At 42.4% G+C, this 21863-nt stretch overlaps 1 protein-coding gene across 1 annotated transcript; it reads right to left on the reverse strand.

Moving 5' to 3' along the window:
- Positions 1-211: 211 nt before the first annotated feature.
- Positions 212-19400, reverse strand: LOC115180429 (FAST kinase domain-containing protein 4). The gene is made up of 11 exons (XM_029742505.1): positions 19311-19400; positions 18146-18724; positions 17606-17926; positions 8463-8637; positions 4192-4349; positions 3959-4069; positions 3425-3569; positions 3012-3263; positions 2830-2941; positions 2646-2760; positions 212-809 (listed from the first exon to the last, which is right to left on the reverse strand). Exons 2-11 carry the CDS (start codon positions 18560-18562, stop codon positions 708-710), a joined length of 1908 nt encoding a protein of 635 aa, XP_029598365.1. The 5' UTR covers positions 18563-18724; positions 19311-19400; the 3' UTR covers positions 212-707.
- Between the last annotated feature and the right edge of the window lie 2463 nt (positions 19401-21863).

The following is a 21863-nucleotide window of genomic DNA, read 5'->3' on the forward strand; positions in this document are numbered from 1 at the left end:
GATAATGGGCTTGTTCCACATTGCAGGTGGATGATGTCTGACTGATCTACAAATAACCTCATAAATAACGACTTATTATTTGTAGATCAGTCAGTCACAATTGACCCACAATGGATCACAGATTTGATACTCTCATATACAGCCAATGTTATAGTCATGGAACATTGGTGCCAACATGGAAGACAGTGTGTGGAACACGTATATCAAAACTAAAGCGTAAAATAATTTATTCAATCAAATCACTCAAAGCTCATATTGATAATTTAATTAGATCACTATTCACAGGTGATACACAGCTTTTAACATTCATTGGGGCATTGATTCTATGATGCTGCTCTCTATTCTCTGAGTGTCACTTAGGGACACATCCTTAGCAACAGAGGTCTTTCTTTCCTTGCTTTCTGCTGTAGGGCCCTCTCTTTCTCCCTCTGTTTGCTCTCTTCAGCATACAGAACTCTCAGGGGCCGTCTCCATGGTAACAAGGAAAGCCCCACGCATCGGAAAGGCATCCAAAGATAAAACGCCAAAAGAGATTTTCCACCAAGCGGCTTGTTTTAGAGTGGGTTGATTAGTGTGTGTGTGTGGTTGCTGTTCAGAGTTGTTTGAGACCAGATTGGTTCTGGTGAGCCGTCCTTGGCATCCTGGCTCTCCTCTTTCCAGTCCAGTTGAGTCTAGAACTGAACCAGACTTCTGCAATTTGGCCTAGTTCACTTCGCCATTTCCTCAGCAATGGCCTTCCCCATCTTATCCTTCACATACGCCCCTTTCTGCCAATCAGACTTCAGCTCCAGCCACTCATAGTATGGCACCTAGAGAGGGACAGAAAGTACAGATTCAGGGGTTTGTCTATCAATAACACTCTTTACCTTGCAATACTATAGCTGACATACACCCAGTAGTGTTTTTATGCAAATCAGGTTTGGAGACAATCTAGAGTGTTTTCTCATTTGGGCAAAAGTCCATCCTCAGTCTTCTGTCCTCCGTCCCCCAGAAACCAATAAGTGGTCGAGGAGTGTGTCAATTCGTTAGTAGGAAGAGTGTCCTACCCTCCTCAATAGCCACCTTTCATTGAGGATACTCATGTGTATCCTACCGCGGAAAAGTTTTCAAATCTGACACATACTTTAAAAATCAGCTTTTGTTTCGTCTGTAGAGAAAAACATGCACGTTTAAAAACGATACGGCCTCCCGAGTGGTGCAGCAGTCTAAGGTACTGCATCGCAGTGCTTGAGGCATTACTACAGACCCGGGTTCGATCCCAGGCTGTGTTACAACCGGCCGCGACCGGAGAGAATGTCAAGAGTGTGCAAAGCTGTCATCAAGAAAAGGGTGGCTACTTAAATATATTTTTATCTGTTTAACACTTTTTTGGTTACTACATGATTCCATGTGTGTTATTTCATAGTTTTGATGTCTTCACTATTATTCTACAATGTAGAAAATAGTCAAAAGAAAAACCCTAGAATGAGTAGGTGTCCAAACTATATATCTATATATAAAAAAATAAAAAATGATATGCTACTTATTCTTTTATTTATAAAAAGTCTTGCACAACTCCTTACACATTTATTTTGTGATCCACCACTGTAAACGTAATTTGCCTAATGATGTGTGAGTGGAGAAGGACAGTCTCATCGGTTTACTAGTTTACCCAGCATGCACCACAGTGTTCTCAGGCTAACGCAATTGGCCTAGATGAGAGAGAGCGGTAAGATTGGCTAACGCGATTGTCCTGGTGAGAGAGAGAGAGCTGGGATTGGCTAAGGAGCTTGGCCTAGATGAGAGAGCTGCTGCTGCTATTCTCCAGGCTCCTGACTGACTATCAGGCCTTTTTATAACTGGCATCCTTCAGGGACAGACCAACCTGGCCCTGCATGATGCAGCATTACATCAGCATTAGATCACTTTCTACAGCATTAGCTAGCCAACTTTAGCATCATACGGTACACCGCTAGCCAGCGTTAGCCACTAGAGTTAATTTCTTGAGGAAAACTGTCCTAAAGTTGGAAACAAACATCATTATGTCGTCACCCAGAGTCCCATTATTCCATTTTCCAAGCTATATTCACAATATTTTATACGAGTGTACAAAACATTAAGAACACCACTTTCCATGACAGACTGACCAGATGAAAGCTGTGAGCCCCTATTGATGTCACTTGTTAAATCCACTTCAAATCAGTGCAGATGAAGGGGTGGAGACAGGTTAAAGAAGGATTTTTTAGCTTTGAAACATGGATTGTGTATGTGTGCAAAATATTTAAGTCTCTGAACGGGTTATGGTAGTGGGTGCCAGGTGCACCAATTTATGCGTCAAGAACTGCTGGGTCATTCCACACTCAACAGTTTCCCGTGAGTACTCCCTGACAAAGGCCATGCAGCCGAAACGCGTCAGAGTTTTTAAACTTTGTTTCCATTGAACATGCCATACAAATAAAGGCATTTTAATTAATTATATGAAGAGTGCCTTGGTCCTCCTTTCTTTTTGTTTCCTGTGAGTATCAAGAATGGTCAGCACCCAAAGTGGAGATGGTGTGTATGCTGTGGTTAGGGTTTGTGTGTGCAATGGACAGTGACTGTCATAATGACTGCCAGACTCTCTCTTTCAGTCCACCGCCCCCTCTCGCCTAGTCATCCCTCCATACCTCTACAAGGATAAAGCCAGCCAGTTTGAGGTGCCGTCTCATCATGGTGAATCGTCCCAGCAGATCTTTACTCCTGGAGCCATAGTTAGGAAACTCCCAGGTCAGGAATGCTAACCTGCAAAGAGAAGGACTGTCAGAACACATGCACACACACCCACCAACACAGACAACCTTCTTCTCTCACCTGCATGCCCCCTCAGGTAAGGACTTGGCTCCGCCTCCTCCAGGCAGGTGAGGGGCCGTCAGGGTCATCAGGTCCATTGGCTTAATTTCACTGTCCACCACCAGCTCTCCATCTTATTGGACACAACACATCAGTCACCTGTTGTTCCAGGCTAAAAAGTGTTTGTGTGCGCGTGTATTCACCTATGGTCCAGCCATATATAGTGTTGACCCCGGTACGTAGGGCCTCTGCTTTCCCCCCCACCAGATTATCCAGGGCCCCCTTTAGTCCAGTCTGTAGAGGGGAGAGGGGGGAGTCCCGGCCCAGGGTGGAGGGAAGCAACATGGCCTCTGTAGGCAGGGTGGAGGACAGAGACTCTGGGTGTTCTAACTGGAGGGTAGCAATGATGTGGAGGAGCTTCAGGCGATAGTTCTCCACTCGAGACAGACTGCCTTCTGTAAAACAGCAATATAGCAACGCAACATAAAATCATTAGAATCACCCAAGTCTGTACAGCTGAGAAAGTACAGGGCTATTAACACAGAACATCAGTGGATCGGTCCTCTGCTGCCATCTCCTGGGGTGGACCAGTACTAGAGTGTGTGTGTGTGTTTACCTGAGAGTTTGGCAACATGTGTGTGTTGAGTGAGGGCCGTGATGTGCTGGGGCTTGGCCTGCTGTAACACACACAGAGACCACACCACGTCTGTCTGCAGGAACGCCTCCAGGCTCGGGAGAACACCTTCCAGGGCAGAGTGGACCTACATACACACAGAAGGAGACAGATGATATACACGGACTACATTCTGGGAAGGTACTCTAGCCAAAAGCCTCTTCCCTTCATCAGCCAAAGTTGATAGAAATGTAATGAGCAACACTGACATGACTGAGAACCCAGTCTGTTCTACACATTATTTATCCTTGAGTATGCAGGCTGCATCACATCCGGCCGTGATTGGGAGTCCCATAGGGCGGCGCACAATTGGCCCAGCATCGTCTGGGTTTGGCCGGGGTAGGTTGTCATTGTAAATAAGAATTTGTTCATAACTGACTTGCCTAGTTTAAATAAAAGTTACAAAATAAATAAATAAATAAATAAATAAAAACAGCATAAGGTAAATAAACAAACAAATTGCTACTCATTGTTTACCTTATTATAGAACTCCTCCCCCTTGCTGGGCTGGAAGTTGAGCCTGGCCAATGACATGAGCAGGTTACAAAGCTGCAGTGTGCTGTACTTCTGACTGTTCACGCTGTAGTGCTGAATATTTTTTTTAATCAAACAAAGGAAGAAAATAAGAGAGGATGAGTTAAGCAACATAGGATCATCTCCATAACCAATCAGTTTAAGATGTGTTTAGCGGTGTCTGAGCGTGTGCGGACCTCAGCGAATGCCTCAAACAATGGGAGATGGAGCCACTTGAGGAAGGCTAGTGATTTGGCGCAGCGAGTGACATCGGCAGAACTAATCTCTGGCATTCTGGGTAACAACTCGGCTGCCAATCGCTGGAAGACCTGGGAGTGGTGGAAATTTAACTTCCCTGGGAGAGAGAGAGAGAATTTAAAGCCCCCATGCAGTCTTTGTAATTTTATTTTGAAATTATCACACTGTCTAATAAATCACTGTTCAATGAATGAAAATATTTTTTATAATTTATTTCCCTGAACCTCCTTTGGCACTTGAAATGATGTCTGATTGCGTGAGCATTAGAAGGATGGTAGGATGGTCTAGAGCCCACCACTTAGCCAGATGAACAATCATTGGTCTATTATAATCAGATCATGATGTGGGCCAAAAGTTCCATCCCACCAGAACAGGCTGAAATTCCAGGGGCCTCATTCATCAAACGTGTGTACATTTCTTTCTCAATTCTGGCATACTTGGAGATTCTAGGATTTGCATGTACGTCAAATTATTTGGATTTAGCAAACTGTCACAGGCAAGCAACATATACACGTTTTCATTCATATATATAAAATCATTGAACACATATAATGGCGCCCGAGAGGATGGGTGTGTTTTACGGTCTCCTAACCAACTGGGGTATTTTGTTAGTAACTTATTTTTATCATAAAGTCACTGCTACTGTCCCTTATGACCGAAAAGAGCTTCTGGACATCAGAACTGTGATTATTCACCTCGAACTGGACAAATATTTTTTTTTTAAATGAGTCCGACCTGAAGGATATACTGCTTCTCCGAGACCAGGCCCAAATCCCTGTCATTCGCGTGAAGCAAAGACGGAAATACAGGGGGCAAAGGTCAGCTTGTTGATTTACAAACTCGCCTACAAATCCTCACACAAGCATCAAATCAAAGTTTGTCACGTGCGAGGCCCTAACCAACAGTGTGATTTTTAAGTAAAAGAATTAGTATTAGGTGATCAATAGATAAGTAAAGAAACAAAAACAGTAAAAAGGACAGTGAAAAATAACAGTAGCAAGGCTATATACAGTAGCGAGGCTATATACAGGCACCGGTTAGTCAGGCTAATTGAGGTAGTATGTACATGTAGGTATGGTTGAAGTGACTATGCATATATGATGAACAGAGAGTAGCAGTAGCGTAAAAGAGGGGTTGGCAGGTGGTGGGACACAATGCAGATAGTCCGGGTAGACAATGTGCAGGGGCACCGGATAAATCAGGCTAATTGAGGTAGTATGTACCTGAATGTATAAAGTGACTATGCATATATGATAAACAGAGAGTAGCAGCAGCATAAAAGAGGGGTTTGGGGGGGGACAATGATTACTTGTTCAGGAATTCTTATGGCTTGGGGGTAAAAATTGTTGAAAAGCCTTTTTGTGCTAGACTTGGCGCTCCAGTACCACACGGGAGCAGAGAGAACATTCTATGACCGGGGGGTCTGGGGTCTTCTAAAAAAAATGTAGGGCCTTCCTGACACCACCTAGTGTAGAGATCCTGGATGGCAGGCAGCTTAGCCCCAGTGATGTACTGGGCCGTACGCACTACCCTCTGTAGTGCCTTGCGGTCGGAGGCCGAGCAGTTGCAGTACCAGGCAGTGATGCAACCAGTCAGGATGCTCTTGATGGAGCAGCTGTAGAACCAATGCCAAATATTGTCAGTCTCCTGAGGGGGAATAGGCTTTGTTGTGCCATCTTCATGACTGTCTTGGTGTGTTTGGACCATGATAGTTTGTTGGTGATGTGGACACCAAGGAACTTGAAGCTCTCAACCTGCTCCACTACAGCCCTGTCAATGAGAATGGGGGAGTGCTCTGTCCTCGTTTGTCCTGTAGTCAACAATCATCTCCTTTGTCTTATGTTGAGGGATAGGTTGTTATTCTGGCACCAACCGGCCAGGTTTCTGACTTCCTCCCAGTAGGCTGTCTCGTCGTTGTGGCCTACCACTGTTGTGTCATCGGCAAACGTAATGATGGTGTTGGAGACATACCTGGCCACGCAGTCGTGGGTGAACAGGGAGTACATGAGGGGACAGAGCACGCACCCCTGAGGGGCTCCAGTGATGAGGATCAGCGTGGCAGATGTGTTGCTACTTACCCTCACCACCTGGGGGCGGCCCGTTAGGAAGTTCAGGATCCAGTTGCAGAGGGAGGTGTTTAGTCCCAGGATCCTTAGCTTAGTGATGAGCTTTGAGGGAACTATGGTGTTGAACACTGAGCTGTAGTGAACGAATAGCCTTCTCACGTAGGTGTTCCTTTTGTCCAGGTGGGAAAGGGCAGTGTGGAGTGCAATAGACACTGCATCATCTGTGGATCTGTTTTGGCGGTATGCAAATTGTAGTGGGTCTAGGGTTTCTGGGATAATGGTGTTAATGTGAGCCATTACCAGCCTTTCAAAACACTTCATGGCTACGGACATGAGTGCTACAGGTCTGTAGTCATTTAGGCAGGTTGCCTTAGGGTTCTTGGGCACAGGGACTATGGTGGTCTGCTTGAAACATGTTGGTATTACAGATTTAGTCAGGGACATGTTGAAAATGTCAGTGAAGACACCTGCCAGTTGGTCAGCACATGCCCGGAGCACACATCCTGGTAATCCGTCTGGCCCTGCAGCCTTGTGAATGTTGACCTGTTTAAAGGTCTTACTTACATCGGCTACGGAGAGCGTGATCACACAGTCGTCTGGAACAGCTGATGCTCTCATGCATGCCTCAGTGTTGCTTGCATCGAAGCGAGCATGGAAGTGATTTAGCTTGCGGCTGTGCTTCCCTTTGTAATCTGTAATAGTTTGCAAGCCCTGCCACATAAGACGAGCGTCGGAGCCGGTGTAGTACAATTCAGTCTTAGCCCTGTATTGGCGCTTTGCCTGTTTGATGGTTCGTCGGAGGGCATAGCAGCATTTCTTATAAGCTTCCGGGTTAGAGTCCCGCACCTTGAAAGCGGCAGCTCTACCCTTTAGCTCAGTGCAAATGTTGCCTGTAATCTATGGCTTCTGGTTGGGGTATGTACGTATAGTTACTGTGGGGATGACGTCCTCGATGCACTTACTGATAAAGCCAGTGACTGATGTGGTTGTACTTCTCAATGCCATCGGAAGAATCCTGGAACATGTTCCAGTCTGTGTTAGCAAAACAGTCCTGTAGTTTAGCATCTGCTTCATCTGACCACTTTTTTTTAATAGACCGAGTCACTGGTGCTTCCTGCTTTCATTTTTTCTTGTAAGCAGGAGGATAGAATTGTGGTCAGATTTACTGGAGGGAGAGTGAGAGCTTTGTATGCATCTCTGTGTGTGGAATACAGGTGATCTATCATTTTTTCCCCTCTGGTTGCATTTAACATGTTGATAGAAATTATGTAAAACTGATTTAAGTTTCCCGGCATTAAAATCCCCAGCCACTAGGAGCGCCACCTCTTTGTGAGCAGTTTCCTGTTCGCTTATTTCATTATACAGCTGACTGAGTGCAGTCTTAGTGCCAGCATCCATCTGTGTTGGTAAATAAACAGCCACGAAAAGTATGGATGAAAACTCTTGGCAAATAATGTGGAAAACCTTAATCTGTTTTACCTAATATCTACCAGCATGTCACAAAAAAAACATACAAAGCTCTCCCTAGCAAACCATTTGGCAAATCTGACCATAATTCTATCCTCCTGATTCCTGCTTACAAAAAAAACTAAAGTACCAGTGACTCGCTCAATACGGAAGTGGTCAGATGACGCGGATGCTACAGGACTGTTTTGCTAGCAGACTGGAATATGTTCTGTGATTCATCCAATGAGGAGCATACTACCTCAGTCACCGGCTAAATCAATAAGTGCATTGACGACGTCATCCCCACAGTGACATACATTTATTAATATTTTATTTATTTAACCTTTAATCGAACCAGGGTGTCTGTAGTAACGCCTCAAGCACTGAGATGCAGTGCCTTATACCGTGCGCCACTCGGGAGCCCGACCAGAAGCCATGGGTTACTGGCAACATCCGCACTGAGCTAAAGGCTAGAGCTGCCGTTTTCAAGAAGAAGGACACTAATCCAGACGCTTATAAGATATCCTGCTATGCCCCTGCAACTCTTCCCTCTTCCCCTCTAAAATCTGACATTTTCCCCACAATTATAGGCAGCAGGTCTATGGAGATGAAATGACTTGAAATAGCAGTCGTCATAAAATAAAACAAATGTAATATCCACAACAAGAGAAATATTTGAGTCAAGTGTGTGCATGTACCATATGCGTAGGCGAGGTCCAACAGTAGCGGTGTGGTAAGGTCTGTTGAGGGTTTCTGTAGGAGGTGGTAGGACAGAGCTCTGAGCAGAGGCACTGACCGGCGTCCCTGAGACGCCAGAGACACACACACCCTGCGGATATCCTCCGCCCCAAACCCTTCAGCTAGCTCTAACGCCTTGGGGTTGGAACAGAGAGAAAAGAAAAGGAGCGTTGGGTTGAGAGATTTGTTGATGGTGGCAGTTACAGTTACATATTTGGATAGTGAGGCAACTATATATATATTTTTAATGGCTATATAGTCCAGCATTTCAGATTTTGGGATGTGTTTCATATGAGCCAACAGTACAGATACCTTGAGGTATTTTCATACATATGTTTTAGTGTTTAGAAATGAAAGCACTATGTATTTAGTCTGCCCATGTGAAGTATTTAGACAAATTCACTTATACAGTAGTGTATCAAAGTAGTCAAACGTTTAGCATTTGGTCCCATATTCCTTAAATGCAATGACTTCATCAAGCTTGTGACTCTACAAACTTGTTGGATGCATTTGTGGTTTGTTTTGGTGGTGTTTTTCCCAATAGTAACTGAATGGTAAATGATGACTGGAGTAATTTTCTGTCTGAGTGAGTAGATAAGATGTTTCTGAACACTACTAAATTAATCCTGATAATGACCTGAAGAACTGTAATATCATATGTTTCTCGGAAACTGATTCCTGCTTACAAGCAAAAACTCAAACCGGAAGAACCAGTGACGTGCTTAATATGGAAGTGGTCCGATGAAGCTCATGCTAAGCTAAAGGATTGTTTAACTAGCACAGACTGGAATATGTTCCAGGACTCATCCGATGAGGTAAACTCCATCGTCACTTCATTAATAAGTGCATTGATGACGTTGTCCCTAAAGTGACCGTACGTACATATCCCATGGATTACAGAAAACATCAGCACTGCGATAAAGGCTAGAGCTACTGTTTCAAGGAGCGGGACACTAACCCGGATGCTTATAAGAAATCCTGCTACGCCCGCCGAACCATCAAACGCAAAGCGTGAATACAGCACTAAGATTGAATCGTATTACAACAACTCTGAAGCTCGTCGGATGTGTCAGAGCTTGCAAACTATCACAGATTACAAAAGGTAAACCCAGCCGCTAGCTGCTCAGTGACGCGATCCTACCAGACGAGCTAAATGCCTTCTACGCTCGCTTCCAGGCAAGCAACACTGAACCATGCGTGAAAGCACCAGCTGTTCCAGATGACAGTGTGATCACGCTCACCGTAGCCGATGTGATGAAGACCTTTAAAACAGGTTAACATTCACAAGGCCACAGGACCAGATGGAAGGGTTGAGCAGTATACAGATTCATGTCGTCATGCCATCCTTTTCTCACCCTGGGATTTACGGTATTACCGGCTTAGTACACAACGAAGCAAGAAAAACGCAAAAATGCCCATTGGCATCCATTACCAGAATGCTAACAGATTTAGCACAAGTTATAGAGAATTTCCATGGAGGCTGCTAGCTAAATATGCTAACGAGCGCAAACTGAAATAAATGAATTGCAAAGACAGGCAATCCAGCTCAAAGTTATACATACAGTGCCTTCGGAAAGTATTCAGATGCCTTGAATTTTTCCACTGTTATGTTATTCTAAAATGTCTTAAATCATATTTCAATCTACATACAATAAAAAAGGAAAAACAGGTTGACATTTGATAATTTTAAATAAACTGAAATATCAAATCAAATTTTATTTGTCATATGCCCACGAATACAACCGGTGCAGACCTTACCGTGAAATGCTTACTTACAAGCCCTTAAATATCAAATTTACATAAGTATTCAGACCATTTACTCAGTACTTTGTTGAAGCACCTTTGGCAGCGATTACAGCCTCGAGTCTTCTTGTGTATGACGCTACAAGGAGTTTCTCCGATTCTTCTCTGCAGATCCTCTCAAGCTCTGTCAGATGTTCGATTGGGTTCAAGTCCGGGTTCTGGCTGGGCCACTTAAGGACATTCAAAGACTTGTCACAAAGGCACTCCTGCATTGTGTTGGATGTGTGCTTAGGGTATTTGTCCTGTTGGAAGGTGAACCTTTGCCACAGTCTGAGGTCCTGAGCATGTTTTCATCAAGGATCTCTCTGTACTTTGCTCCGTTCATCTTTGCCTCGATCCTGACTAGTCTCCTAGTCCCTGCCACTGAAAAACATCCCCACAGCGTGATGCTGCCACCACCGTAGGGATAGTAACAGGTTTCCTCCAGATGGGACACTGGGCATTCGGCCCAAAAAGTTCAATCTTAGTTTCATCAGACCAGAGAATCTTGTTTCTCATGGTCTGAGAGTCTTTAGGTGCCTTTTGGCAAACTCCAAGCGGGATGTCATGTGCCTTTTACTGAGGAGTGACTTCCGTCTGGCCACTCTACCATAAAGGCCTGATTGGCGGAGTGCTGCAGATATGTTTGTCCTTCTGGAAGGTTCTCCCATCTCCACAGAGGAACTCTAGAGTCAACAGTGAAGAGGCGACTCTGGGATGCTGGCCTTCTAGGCAGAGTTGCAAAGATAAAGACATCTCAGAGTGGCCAATAAAAATAAAAGATTAAGATGGGCGAAAGAATTGACACTGAACAGAGGAACTCAACCAGAATTCCGGAGTCGCCTCTTCACTCTGACGTTGAGACTGGTGTTTTGCGGGTACTATTTGATGAAGCTGCCAGTTGAAGTCACTGTTTCTCAAACTAGACACTAATATACATGTCCTCTTGCTCAGTTGTGCACCGGGGACTCCCACTCCTCTTTCTATTCTGGTTAAGGCCAGTTTGCGCTGTTCTGTGAAGGGAGTAGTACACAGGGTACCAGATCTTCAGTTTCTTGGCAATTTCTTGCATGGAATAGCCTTAATTTCTCAGAACAAGAATAAACTGACGAGTTTCAGAAGAAAGTTCTTTGTTTCTGGACATTTTGAGCCTGTAAGCCAAACCACAAATGCTGATGCTCGAGATACTCAACTAGTCTAAAGAAGGCCAGTTTCATAGCTTCTTTAAAATCAGTACAGTTGTCAGATGTGCTTACATAATTGCAAAAGGATTTTCTAATGATCAATTAGCCTTTTATGATGATAAACTTAGCGAATATTACTTGCCATTGGAACACAGGAGTGATGGTTGCTGATAATGGACCTCTGTACCCCTATGTAGATATTCCATTTAAAAAATCTGCCGTTTCCAGCTACAATAGTCATTTACAACATTAACAATGTCTACAATAATTCTGATCAATTTATGTTATTTTTAATGAAAAAAAAGTGCTTTTCTTTCAAAAACAAGGAAATTTAAGTGTCCCCAAACTTTTGAAAGGTAGAGTGTATTTTCTATCCATTTTAGAATACTGTCTGAATACTTTCTGAAGGCACTGTATATTAGGTAGGAGCTACCGAAATGTCATTTTTGGTGAGTTTGGACATTTACAAGCGGATGTGAACGATAACTTTGTTCATTTGCAATGTCTTTGACACATGCTTGTCTGAAGGAAGAACAGTAACCTCTAACGTTAGCATTTTTTTAGGGGGTATGATTTTTGTGCCTCTAACAACCTCACTCACCATTTTTCACAATTCATTCATGATTATCCATAATCATTGTAGCATCCACATTAGAGGTCGACCGATTATGATTTCTCAACGCCGATACCGATTATTGGAGGACCAAAAAAAGTCGATACCGATTAAAAATCGGCCGATTTTTTTTATTTGTAATAATGACAATTACAACAATACTGAATGAACACTTATAAGTTAATATAATACATAAATACTATCAATTTAGCCTCAAATAAATAATGAAACATGTTCAATTTGGTTTAAATAATGCAAAAACAAAGTGTTGGAGAAGCTAACGTTTAAGTTCCTTGCTCAGAACATGAGAACATATGAAAGCTGGTGGTTCCTTTTAACATGAGTCTTCAATATTCCCAGGTAAGAAGTTTTAGGTTGTAGTTATGTTAGGACTATTTCTCTCTATACGATTTGTATTTCATATACCTTTGACTATTGGATGTTCTTATAGGCACTTTAGTTTTGCCAGTGTAACAGTATAGCTTCCGTCCCTCCCCTCGCTCCTACCTGGGCTCAAACCAGGAACACATCGACAACAGCCACCCTTGAAGCAGCGTTACCCATGCAGAGCAAGGGGAACAACTACTCCAAGTCTCAGAGCGAGTGACGTTTGAAACGCTATTAGCGCACACCCGGCTAACTAGCTAGCCATTTCACATCAGTTACACCAGCCTAATCTTGGGAGTTGATAGGCTTGAAGTCATAAACAGCGCAATGCTTGAAGCACAGCGAAGAGCTGCTGGCAAAACGCACGAAAGTACTGTTTGAATGAATGCTTACGAGCCTGCTGGTGCCAACCATCGCTCAGTCAGACTGCTCTATCAAATCATAGACTTAATTATAATATAATAAAACACACAGAAATACGAGCCTTAGGTCATTAATATGGTCGAATCCAGAAACTATCATCTCAAAAACAAAACGTTTATTTTTTTGGGTGAAATACGGAACCGTTCCGTATTTTATCTAACGGGTGGCATCCCTAAGTCTAAATATTCCTGTTACATTGCACAACCTTCAATGTTATGTCATAATTACGTAAAATTCTGGCAAATTAGTTTGCAACGAGCCAGGCGGCCCTAACTGTTGCATATACCCTGATTCTGCATGCAATGAACGTAAGAGAACTGACACAATTTCACCTGGTTAATATTGCCTGCCAACCAGGTTTAAAAATATATACTTCTGTGTATTGATTTTAAGAAAGGGATTGATGTTCATGGTTAGGTACAGTCGTGCAACGATTGTGATTTTTTCGCAAATGCGCTTTTGTTAAATCATCCCCCGTTTGGCGAAGTCAGTTAAATCATCCCCCGTTTGGCGAAGTTGGCTGTCTTTGTTCGCAACGAGGCAGGCGGCCCAAAGTGCCGCATATACCCTGACTCTGTTGCAGAGGTGACACATTTTCCCTAGTTAAAAGAAACTCATGTTAGCAGGCAATATTAACTAAATATCCAGGTTTAAAAATATACTTGTGTATTGATTTTAAGAAAGACTGATGTTTATGGTTAGGTACACGTTGGAACAACGACAGTCCTTTTTCGCGAATGCGCACCGATTATGATTGATTGTTTTTTATAAGATAAGTTTAATGCTAGCTAGCAACTTACCTTGGCTTCTTACTGCATTCGCGTAACAGGCAGGCTCCTCGTGGAGTGCAATGTAAAGCAGGTGGTTAGAGCGTTGGACTAGTTAACCGTAAGGTTGCAAGATTGAATCCCCAAGCTGACAAGGTAAAAATCTGTCGTTCTGCCTCTGAACAAGGCAGTTAACCCACCGTTCCTAGGCCGTCATTGAAAATAAGAATGTGTTCTTATCTGACTTGCCTAGTTAAAAAATATTTTTAAAATAAAATAATTGTTTTAATAAATCGGCAGTCAAAAATACCGATTACTGATTGTTATGAAAACTTGAAAATCGGCCCTAATTAAAAATCGGCCATTCCGATTAATCGGTCGACCTCTAATCCACATGAATGTAGAAGTGTTCAGAAACATCCATTCTTACTTGTAATAAAAAAGTGACTCCAAAATGGCACAAGATATTATTCACCATTGAGTTCCTATTGGGCAAAACACAACCAAAAACAAACCGCAAATGCATCCAACAAGGTTGTTGAGTCACAAGCTTGATAGATTCTAGGGATGGGCATGAGTAATCGAGTACTCAAACGGACATCAAGTCTTGATCTTCTACCAGAGATTTTTTTAATCTAATACTGTAAAACTATTCGATAGAATGTGCTTTGTGGCTGCCCGAAAAGGCAAGTAACATTTTGGCCCAAATCTTTTTTTAAATGTTTTCTTGACAGTCAATTTGCTTTGACTAATGTTCCATTTGTACATGTGCATTTGCAGAACATAATAAAAAAGAAACCAAGCCAAGCATCACACAGTTCTCTCCCAAAATTCCCTTTCCCCACCGTGTCTCATTCACTTTGTGTTCTGACCGCTCCCTACACACACGGGTGCTGAGTATGCACAAGCTCCAGTTAGGCATACAGAAAAAAAAATCTCTATAAAAAATACATCTAACTGATGGGATACACAAGCTACATTCCTTGCCAAAGGACGACAGTTTAATCACATATTCAAAATGGACTGGTTGATTGATGTTGGAAAATATGTGTTTCAACAACAAGCTGCAGTTTTGGAATAATTGTGTCCCGTCTATTTTCTGCTGAGGCTACTTTTTGAACTGATAGTGCCATTTAGAATTGTTTAGCCTGAGCCATAACCCCTCTAAACATAGACAGGTTCCACACTAAAAATACACAAAAACATTTGTTTGATAAAGTTAAAGAGCGGGCCTACTCACCAAACAGAAGTGGTGGCCGTAATTCCTCACCATGCAGTGTTCAATGTGGAATTGTTAATCCAATTACAAAGAACAGGCAAAATAAACTAAATACAACATCTGTATATTGAAAAGACAGATTTAGAAAACATTTATTGAGCCGGCTTCAAATGATCACTGAGAATAACTGTTCTTGATCCCAAGATACACATCACTTGGCAGAGGCAACTTTTTTAATTTGGAAAAATATTCTGTTCAATTTTATTCTGTTATCTTACATCATGTTTTTTTTACTATAAAATAGGTGTCTTGACTGTGATAAGGGCTCGGGAAATAATAGCATCTTGTCTGCTAAATTAACAAAGCAAGCCTATGTCATTGCACAGACATATGTTTCTACAAGCAAGCGCCACTGCTGAGGTTACTGCATTTTTGAAGATCGTGTTCCATGATATAATATAACTAGTTGATATTAAGGTTTCAATAAATTAATCTTAAAAGGCACTTGCTTTTTTATTGACTGAATACTGTGTATATGGAGCAATTAGGATTTGTTATCTGTAATGGTTATGACAAATGTGGCATTGTCGAGCACTGTTGGCATAGGCCTATAGATAAATGCGCACATTTCTTTCCAGTGCGGTCCTTGTGTTCTAAAAATATATTTAGAAAAATTAACTTGAGTACTCAAAATTATGCGAGTATTTGAACAGTCAAAAAAATGTAAAATGCCCATCCCTAATCATTGCGTGCAACGAATATCGTGACAAATAGTACTAAACTTGACTACTTTAATACACTATAAGTAAATTTGTCCAAATACTAATACATTTTTTAAATGGAGGGACTAGATACATAAAGGTGCTTTCATTTCTAAACAGTAAAACAGTTATGTATGAAAATACCCTAAAATAAAAGATTCTTTACTGTCGCCTAATATGAAACATTCTGGCTCAAATCTAAAATGCTGGAGTATAGCGACAATTTAAATGTATTCACTGTCCAAATACATATAGACAGTAGTGCATGTCTATTTGATAACTTAATAAGCGTAGTGTGGGGTGAGTAGTATACAGTGCCTTGCAAAAGTATTCACCCCCTTGGCATTTTTCCTATTTTGTTGCATTACAACCTGTAATTTAAATTTGGATTTCATGTAATGGACATACACAAAATAGTCCAAATTGGTGAAGAAGTGAAATGAAAAAAAAATAACTGTTTTTTAAAAAATCCTCAAAATATGCATGTATTCACCCTCGTTGCTATGAAGCCCCTAAATAAGATCTGGTGCAACCAATTACCTTCAGAAGTCACATAAAGAGTTATATAAAGTCCACCTGTGTGCAATCTAAGTGTCACATGATCTGTCACATGATCTCAGTGTATATATACACACACACACACCTGTTCTAAAGGCCCCAGAGTCTGCAACACCACTAAGCAAGGGGCACAACCAAGCAAGCGGCACCATGAAGACCAAGGAGCTCTCCAAACAGGTCAAGGACAAAGCTGTGGAGAAGTACAGATCAGGGTTGGGTTATAAAAAAATATCTGTAACTTCGAACATCCCACGGAGCACCATTGAATCCATTATTAAAAAAATGGAAAGAATATGGCACCACAACAAACCTGCCAAGAGAGGGCCACCCACCAAAACTCACAGACCAGGCAAGAAGGGAATTAATCAGAGAGGCAACAAAGAGACCAAAGATAACCCTGAAGGAGCTGCAAAGCTCCACAGCGGAGATTGGCGTATCTGTCCATAGGACCACTTTAAGCCGTACACTCCACAGAGCTGGGCTTTATGGAAGAGTGGCCAGAAAAAAAAGCCATTGCTTAAAGAAAAAAATAAGCAAACATGTTTGGTGTTCGCCAAAAGGCATGTGGAAGACTCCCCAAACATATGGAAGAAGGTACTCTGGTCAGATGAGACTAAAATTTAGCTTTTTGGCCATCAAGGAAAACGCTATGTCTGGCGCAAACCCAATACCTCTCATCACCCCAAGAACACCATCCCCACAGTGAAGCATCGTGGTAGCAGCATCATCCTGTGGGGATGTTTTTCGTCAGCAGGGACTGGGAAACTGGTCGGAATTGAAGGAATGATGGACGGCGCTAAATACAGGGATATTCTTGTGGAAACCCTTTTCAGTCTTGAGACTGGGACAGAGGTTCACCTTCCAGCAGGACAATGACCCTAAGCATCCCGCTAAAGCAACATTCGAGAGGTTTAAGGGGAAACATTTAAATGTCTTGGAATGTTCTAGTCAAAGCCCAGACCTCAATCCAATTGAGAATCTGTGGTATGACTTAAAGACTGCTGTACACCAGCAGAACCCATCCAACTTGAAGGAGCTGGAGCAGTTTTGCCTTGAAGAATGGGCAAAAATCCCAGTGGCTAGATGTGCCAAGCTTATAGAGCCATACCCAAAGAGACCTCCTTCCTCCTTGTGCAGATGTAATTTCTGCAAACGGTGGCTCTACAAAGTATTGACTTTGGGGGCGTGAATAGTTATGCACGCTCAAGTTCTGTTTTTTTCTGTCTTATTTCTTGTTTGTTTCACACACAAAAATATTTTGCATCTTCAAAGTGGTAGGCATGTTGTGTAAATCAAAATGATACAAACCCCCCAAAAACCTATTTTAATTTCAGGTTGTAAGGCAACAAAATAGGAAAAATGTCAAGGGGGGGTGAATACTTTCGCAAGCCACTGTAGGTGCTCGTTACCTTATCCTCCAGTCTGTCCATCAGTGCAGGACTGAGGTGTCCAGCCCTAGCCATCAGGGTACTGACTGTTCTGGCATCAGCGATCTCAGTCCAGCGGAGCTCCAGCTGTTTCAGCGCTGCGCTCACCAGCGACACCTCCATCTGACCGTTCCGCCCTGCTCCCCAGTCTGCCAGGAAAGCCAGCTGTTTGTAGGAGAGTCTGCGTACACGCCACAGCACCTCTGTCTGGATGGAGCGTTGTACTGCAGCTGTAGGAGGAACACCCAGAGTAGAGAGGGAGCGCAGCAGAGAGACCAGCGTACCATTCCACACTGACGCTACCTGGGGGAAGAGACAGTCAATTTAGACACACTCAAAAGAGATTCAGAGAGCACCGAAGGTTTTTGTGAATATTTTGAGCCGCCCTCTGCCCTAAGTGTAACCTGCCCCATGTCTCTTGCTTTCTCCCCTCCTTACCCATCTTCATCCCCTCAACCCTCCACTTATCTACCCTCACCTTTCCTCATCCTACCTGTCCCTTCTTACTACACCCTCTCCTACCTGTGCAGTAACTGTGTCCATTATATCCAGCAGTCTGGGATCATTCAGCAGCTCAAATTGGTCCATTTTAGCCCCACCTTTCTCTCTCCCAGCCAATCTGACAAGCTGAACCAGAGTCTTAGCTGCCTGATTGGCCTTTCCTCCTTGTGCCGCCCATGCCTGCAGGACATCCTGTGGAGATTGGGCCCTCTCTAAGAGCTCATCCAGCTGGGTGCGTTTGGGCTCGATGGGATACTCCTCTTTGACCAAACTCCTGCCCTCACATAGTCCTCTCACCACAGGCTGCCGCCAGGCCTGGGCCCACAGCGGCTCTGCTGGCCCAGCTGCAGGGGTAGGCAGGCGGACAGCGGTGGCTGAGGCCTGGGGGGTGGCCCTGGGGAGGAGACGGGCACATCGGCCCAGCAGACGGCTGGTCATGGAGGAATAGAGAGCAGCACGAGACCAGAGAGAGCAGCACGAGACCAGAGAGAGCAGCACGAGACCAGAGAGAGCAGCACGAGACCAGAGAGAGCAGCACGAGACCAGAGAGCAGCGAGAATCCTATTCACAACACAGCAGCCAGAGTCACCATGCTAACACCTGAGAGCGAGAGAGAAAGAGCGAGAGTTAATTCAAGAGAGTGAATATCACTCACTGGTTCTCATTATTTTGGGGATTCTGAACCTACAATCACATGTTGCTATGCCCAAACAACCCCATAATGTGAAACTTTATGATATGGACTATATATTCTTATTCTCCGTAGTCTGCCGGCCAAGGACTGCTGTCAACAAGCTTAGTCTAGCTATCTTGAGACGCTTTAGAAATTAGTAACAGTAACGCGGGGATTGTGTTATGTAACATAACATTGTCAACAATCGTGTAGCCTGTACTACTACAACCAAACCACTTGCAGGAAATCAATGAATAGACACGGTTGTGGCAACTAGTCATAGTAGACTGAACTGAATTAACGTTACAAGCAACATTTCTGTCTCAAAAGCTGAGATGCCATCAAGCGTATTCTGACCTTGCCGACTAGGGTTTATGCCGTTCTAGCTATTACAATTATGAAACTCACAGACTGGCAACATTCTCTGCATTCACAAGTACATCTGTGACGGGTCTTGTGGAGACATATAAATACATGTAGCTGCAATTTCTATCTTTAAAGGACTGTTCTTACCTTGATAAATAAGCTAGATAGCTAGTGGACGAAGGCGACATTCACATGGAGATGTCAGCAACAGTCGCAAGAAAATGACCTCATCAAAGATACCGGTGTCACATGATTGTCGGATCGAAGCTGCGATTGGTCCGCTTGTTTCAATGCGCTTTAAGTCGTGTTTTTTAATTGCAGAACCTGGTCTTTATGTCTATGCGCGGAAACCATAGAATTAGATACACACACAGTGGTGTAAAGTACTTAAGTAAAAATACTTTAAGGTACTACTTAAGAAGTTGTTTGGGGTATCTGTACTTTACTTTACTATTTATATTTTTGACAACTTTTACTTTACTACAGTCCTAAAGAAGATAATGTACTTTTTACTCCAAACATTTTCCCTGGCACCCAAAAGTACTCGTTACATTTTGAATGCTTAGCAGGACAGGATAATGGTCCAATATATGCATGTATCAAGAAAACATCCCTGGTCATCCCTACTGCCTCTGATCTGGCGGACTCACTAAACACACATGCTTAATTTGTAAATTATGTCTGAGTGTTAGAGATCCGTAAATTTAAAAAAATAAGAAAATAGTGCCGTCTGGTTTGCTTAATATAAGAAATTTGAAATGATTTATACTTTTACTTTCGATAATTAAGTATATTTAAAACCAAATACTTTTTTTACTTTTACTCTAGTACTATTTTACTGGGTGAAACACATTTTGAAACATATTTCATAGTCTCAAAACTGTAAAACGTCTCATTGTTTTCCCTCAAATTGCAAAACATCTAAAAAGAAATGTTATACTTTCATGTGAGATTTCTTATAAGCCACTTTTACAAATGTAAAAGCTGTTGATGAGTCAGAAAAGTAAAACAAATACTATGTTAAAACACCCCTTTGAAAATATATATATTACATTTTAGTAATTTAGCAAACGCTCTTCTCCAGAGTGACTTACAGTAGTGAGTGCATACATTTTTGTACTTTTTCGTAGATTGGCGGAAACAATCATCCGTCCCTTGACATCCCATTATAATAAAAGCAAGAAACAGACAGTACCAGTCAAAAGTTTGGACACACCTACTCTTTCAAGGGTTTTCCTCGATTTCTACATTGTAGAATAATAGCGAAGACATAAAAACTATGAAATAACACATATGGAATCATGTAGTAACCAAAAAAAGTGTTAAACAAATCAAAATATATTTTATATTTGAGATTATTCAAAGTAGTCACCATTTGCCTTGATGACAGCTTTGCACACTCTTGGCATTCTCTCAACCAGCTTCATGAGGTAGTCACCTGGAATGCATTTCAATTAACAGGTGTGCCTGATTAAAGGTTAATTCGTGAAATTTCTTTCCTTCTTAATGCATTTGAGCCAATCAGTTGTATTATGACAAGGTAACCCTATTTGGTAAAAAACCAAGTCCATATTATGGCAAGAACAGCTCAAATAAGCAAAGAGAAACGACAGTCCATCATTACTTTAAGACATGAAGGTCAGTCAATCCGGAAAACGTCTAGAACTTTGAAAGTTTTTTCAAGTGCAGTTGCAAAAACCATCAAGTGCTATGATGAAACTGGCTCGCATGAGGACCGCCACAGGAAAGGGAGACCCAAAGTTACCTCTGCTGCAGAGGATAAGTTCATTAGAGTTACCAGCCTCAGAAATTGCAGCCCAAATAAATGCTTCACAGAGTTAAAGTAACAGACACATCTCAACATCAACTGTTCAAGGGAGACTACGTGAATCAGGCCTTCATGGTCGAATTGCTGCAAAAAAAACACTACTAAAGGACACCAATAATAATAAGAGACTTGCTTGGGCCAAGAAACACGAGCAATGGACATGTGTGGTTCCCACCATGAAGTATGGAGGAGGTGTGATGATGTGGGGGGGGGATTGCTGATGACACTGTCTGTGATTTATTTAGAATTCAAAACACACTTAACCAGTATGGCTACCACAGCATTCTGCAGCGATATACCATCTCATTTGGTTTGCACTTAGTAGGACTATCATTTGTTTTTCAACAGAACAATGACCTCCAGGTTGTAAGGGCTATTTGACCAAGAAGGAGAGGGATGGAGTGCTGCATCAGATGACCTGGCCTCCACAATCACCCGACCTCAACCCAATTAAGATGGTTTGAGATGAGTTGGACTGCAGAGTGTAGGAAAAGCAGCCAACAAGTGCTCAGCATATGTGGGAACTCCTTCAAACCTGTTGGAAAAGCATTCCAGGTGAAGCTGGTTGAGTGAATGCCAAGACTGTGCAAAGCTGTCACCAAGGCAAAGGGTGGCTACTTTGAAGAATCTAAAATATAAAATCTATTTTGATTTGTTTAACACTTTTTTGGTTGCTACATGATTCCATATATATTATTTCATAGTTTTCATCTCTTCACTATTATTCTACAATGTAGAAAATAGTAAAAATCAAGAAAAACCCTTGAATGAGTAGGTGTTAGTGTATTCGGCTATTAGTGGATTTGGCTATTTCAGCCACAACCGTTGATGACAGGTGTAGAAAATTGAGCACACAGCCATAAAATCTACAT

This window comes from Salmo trutta, chromosome 3 (assembly GCF_901001165.1).
Source record: "Salmo trutta chromosome 3, fSalTru1.1, whole genome shotgun sequence".
Taxonomy (NCBI): Eukaryota; Metazoa; Chordata; class Actinopteri; order Salmoniformes; family Salmonidae; genus Salmo; species Salmo trutta.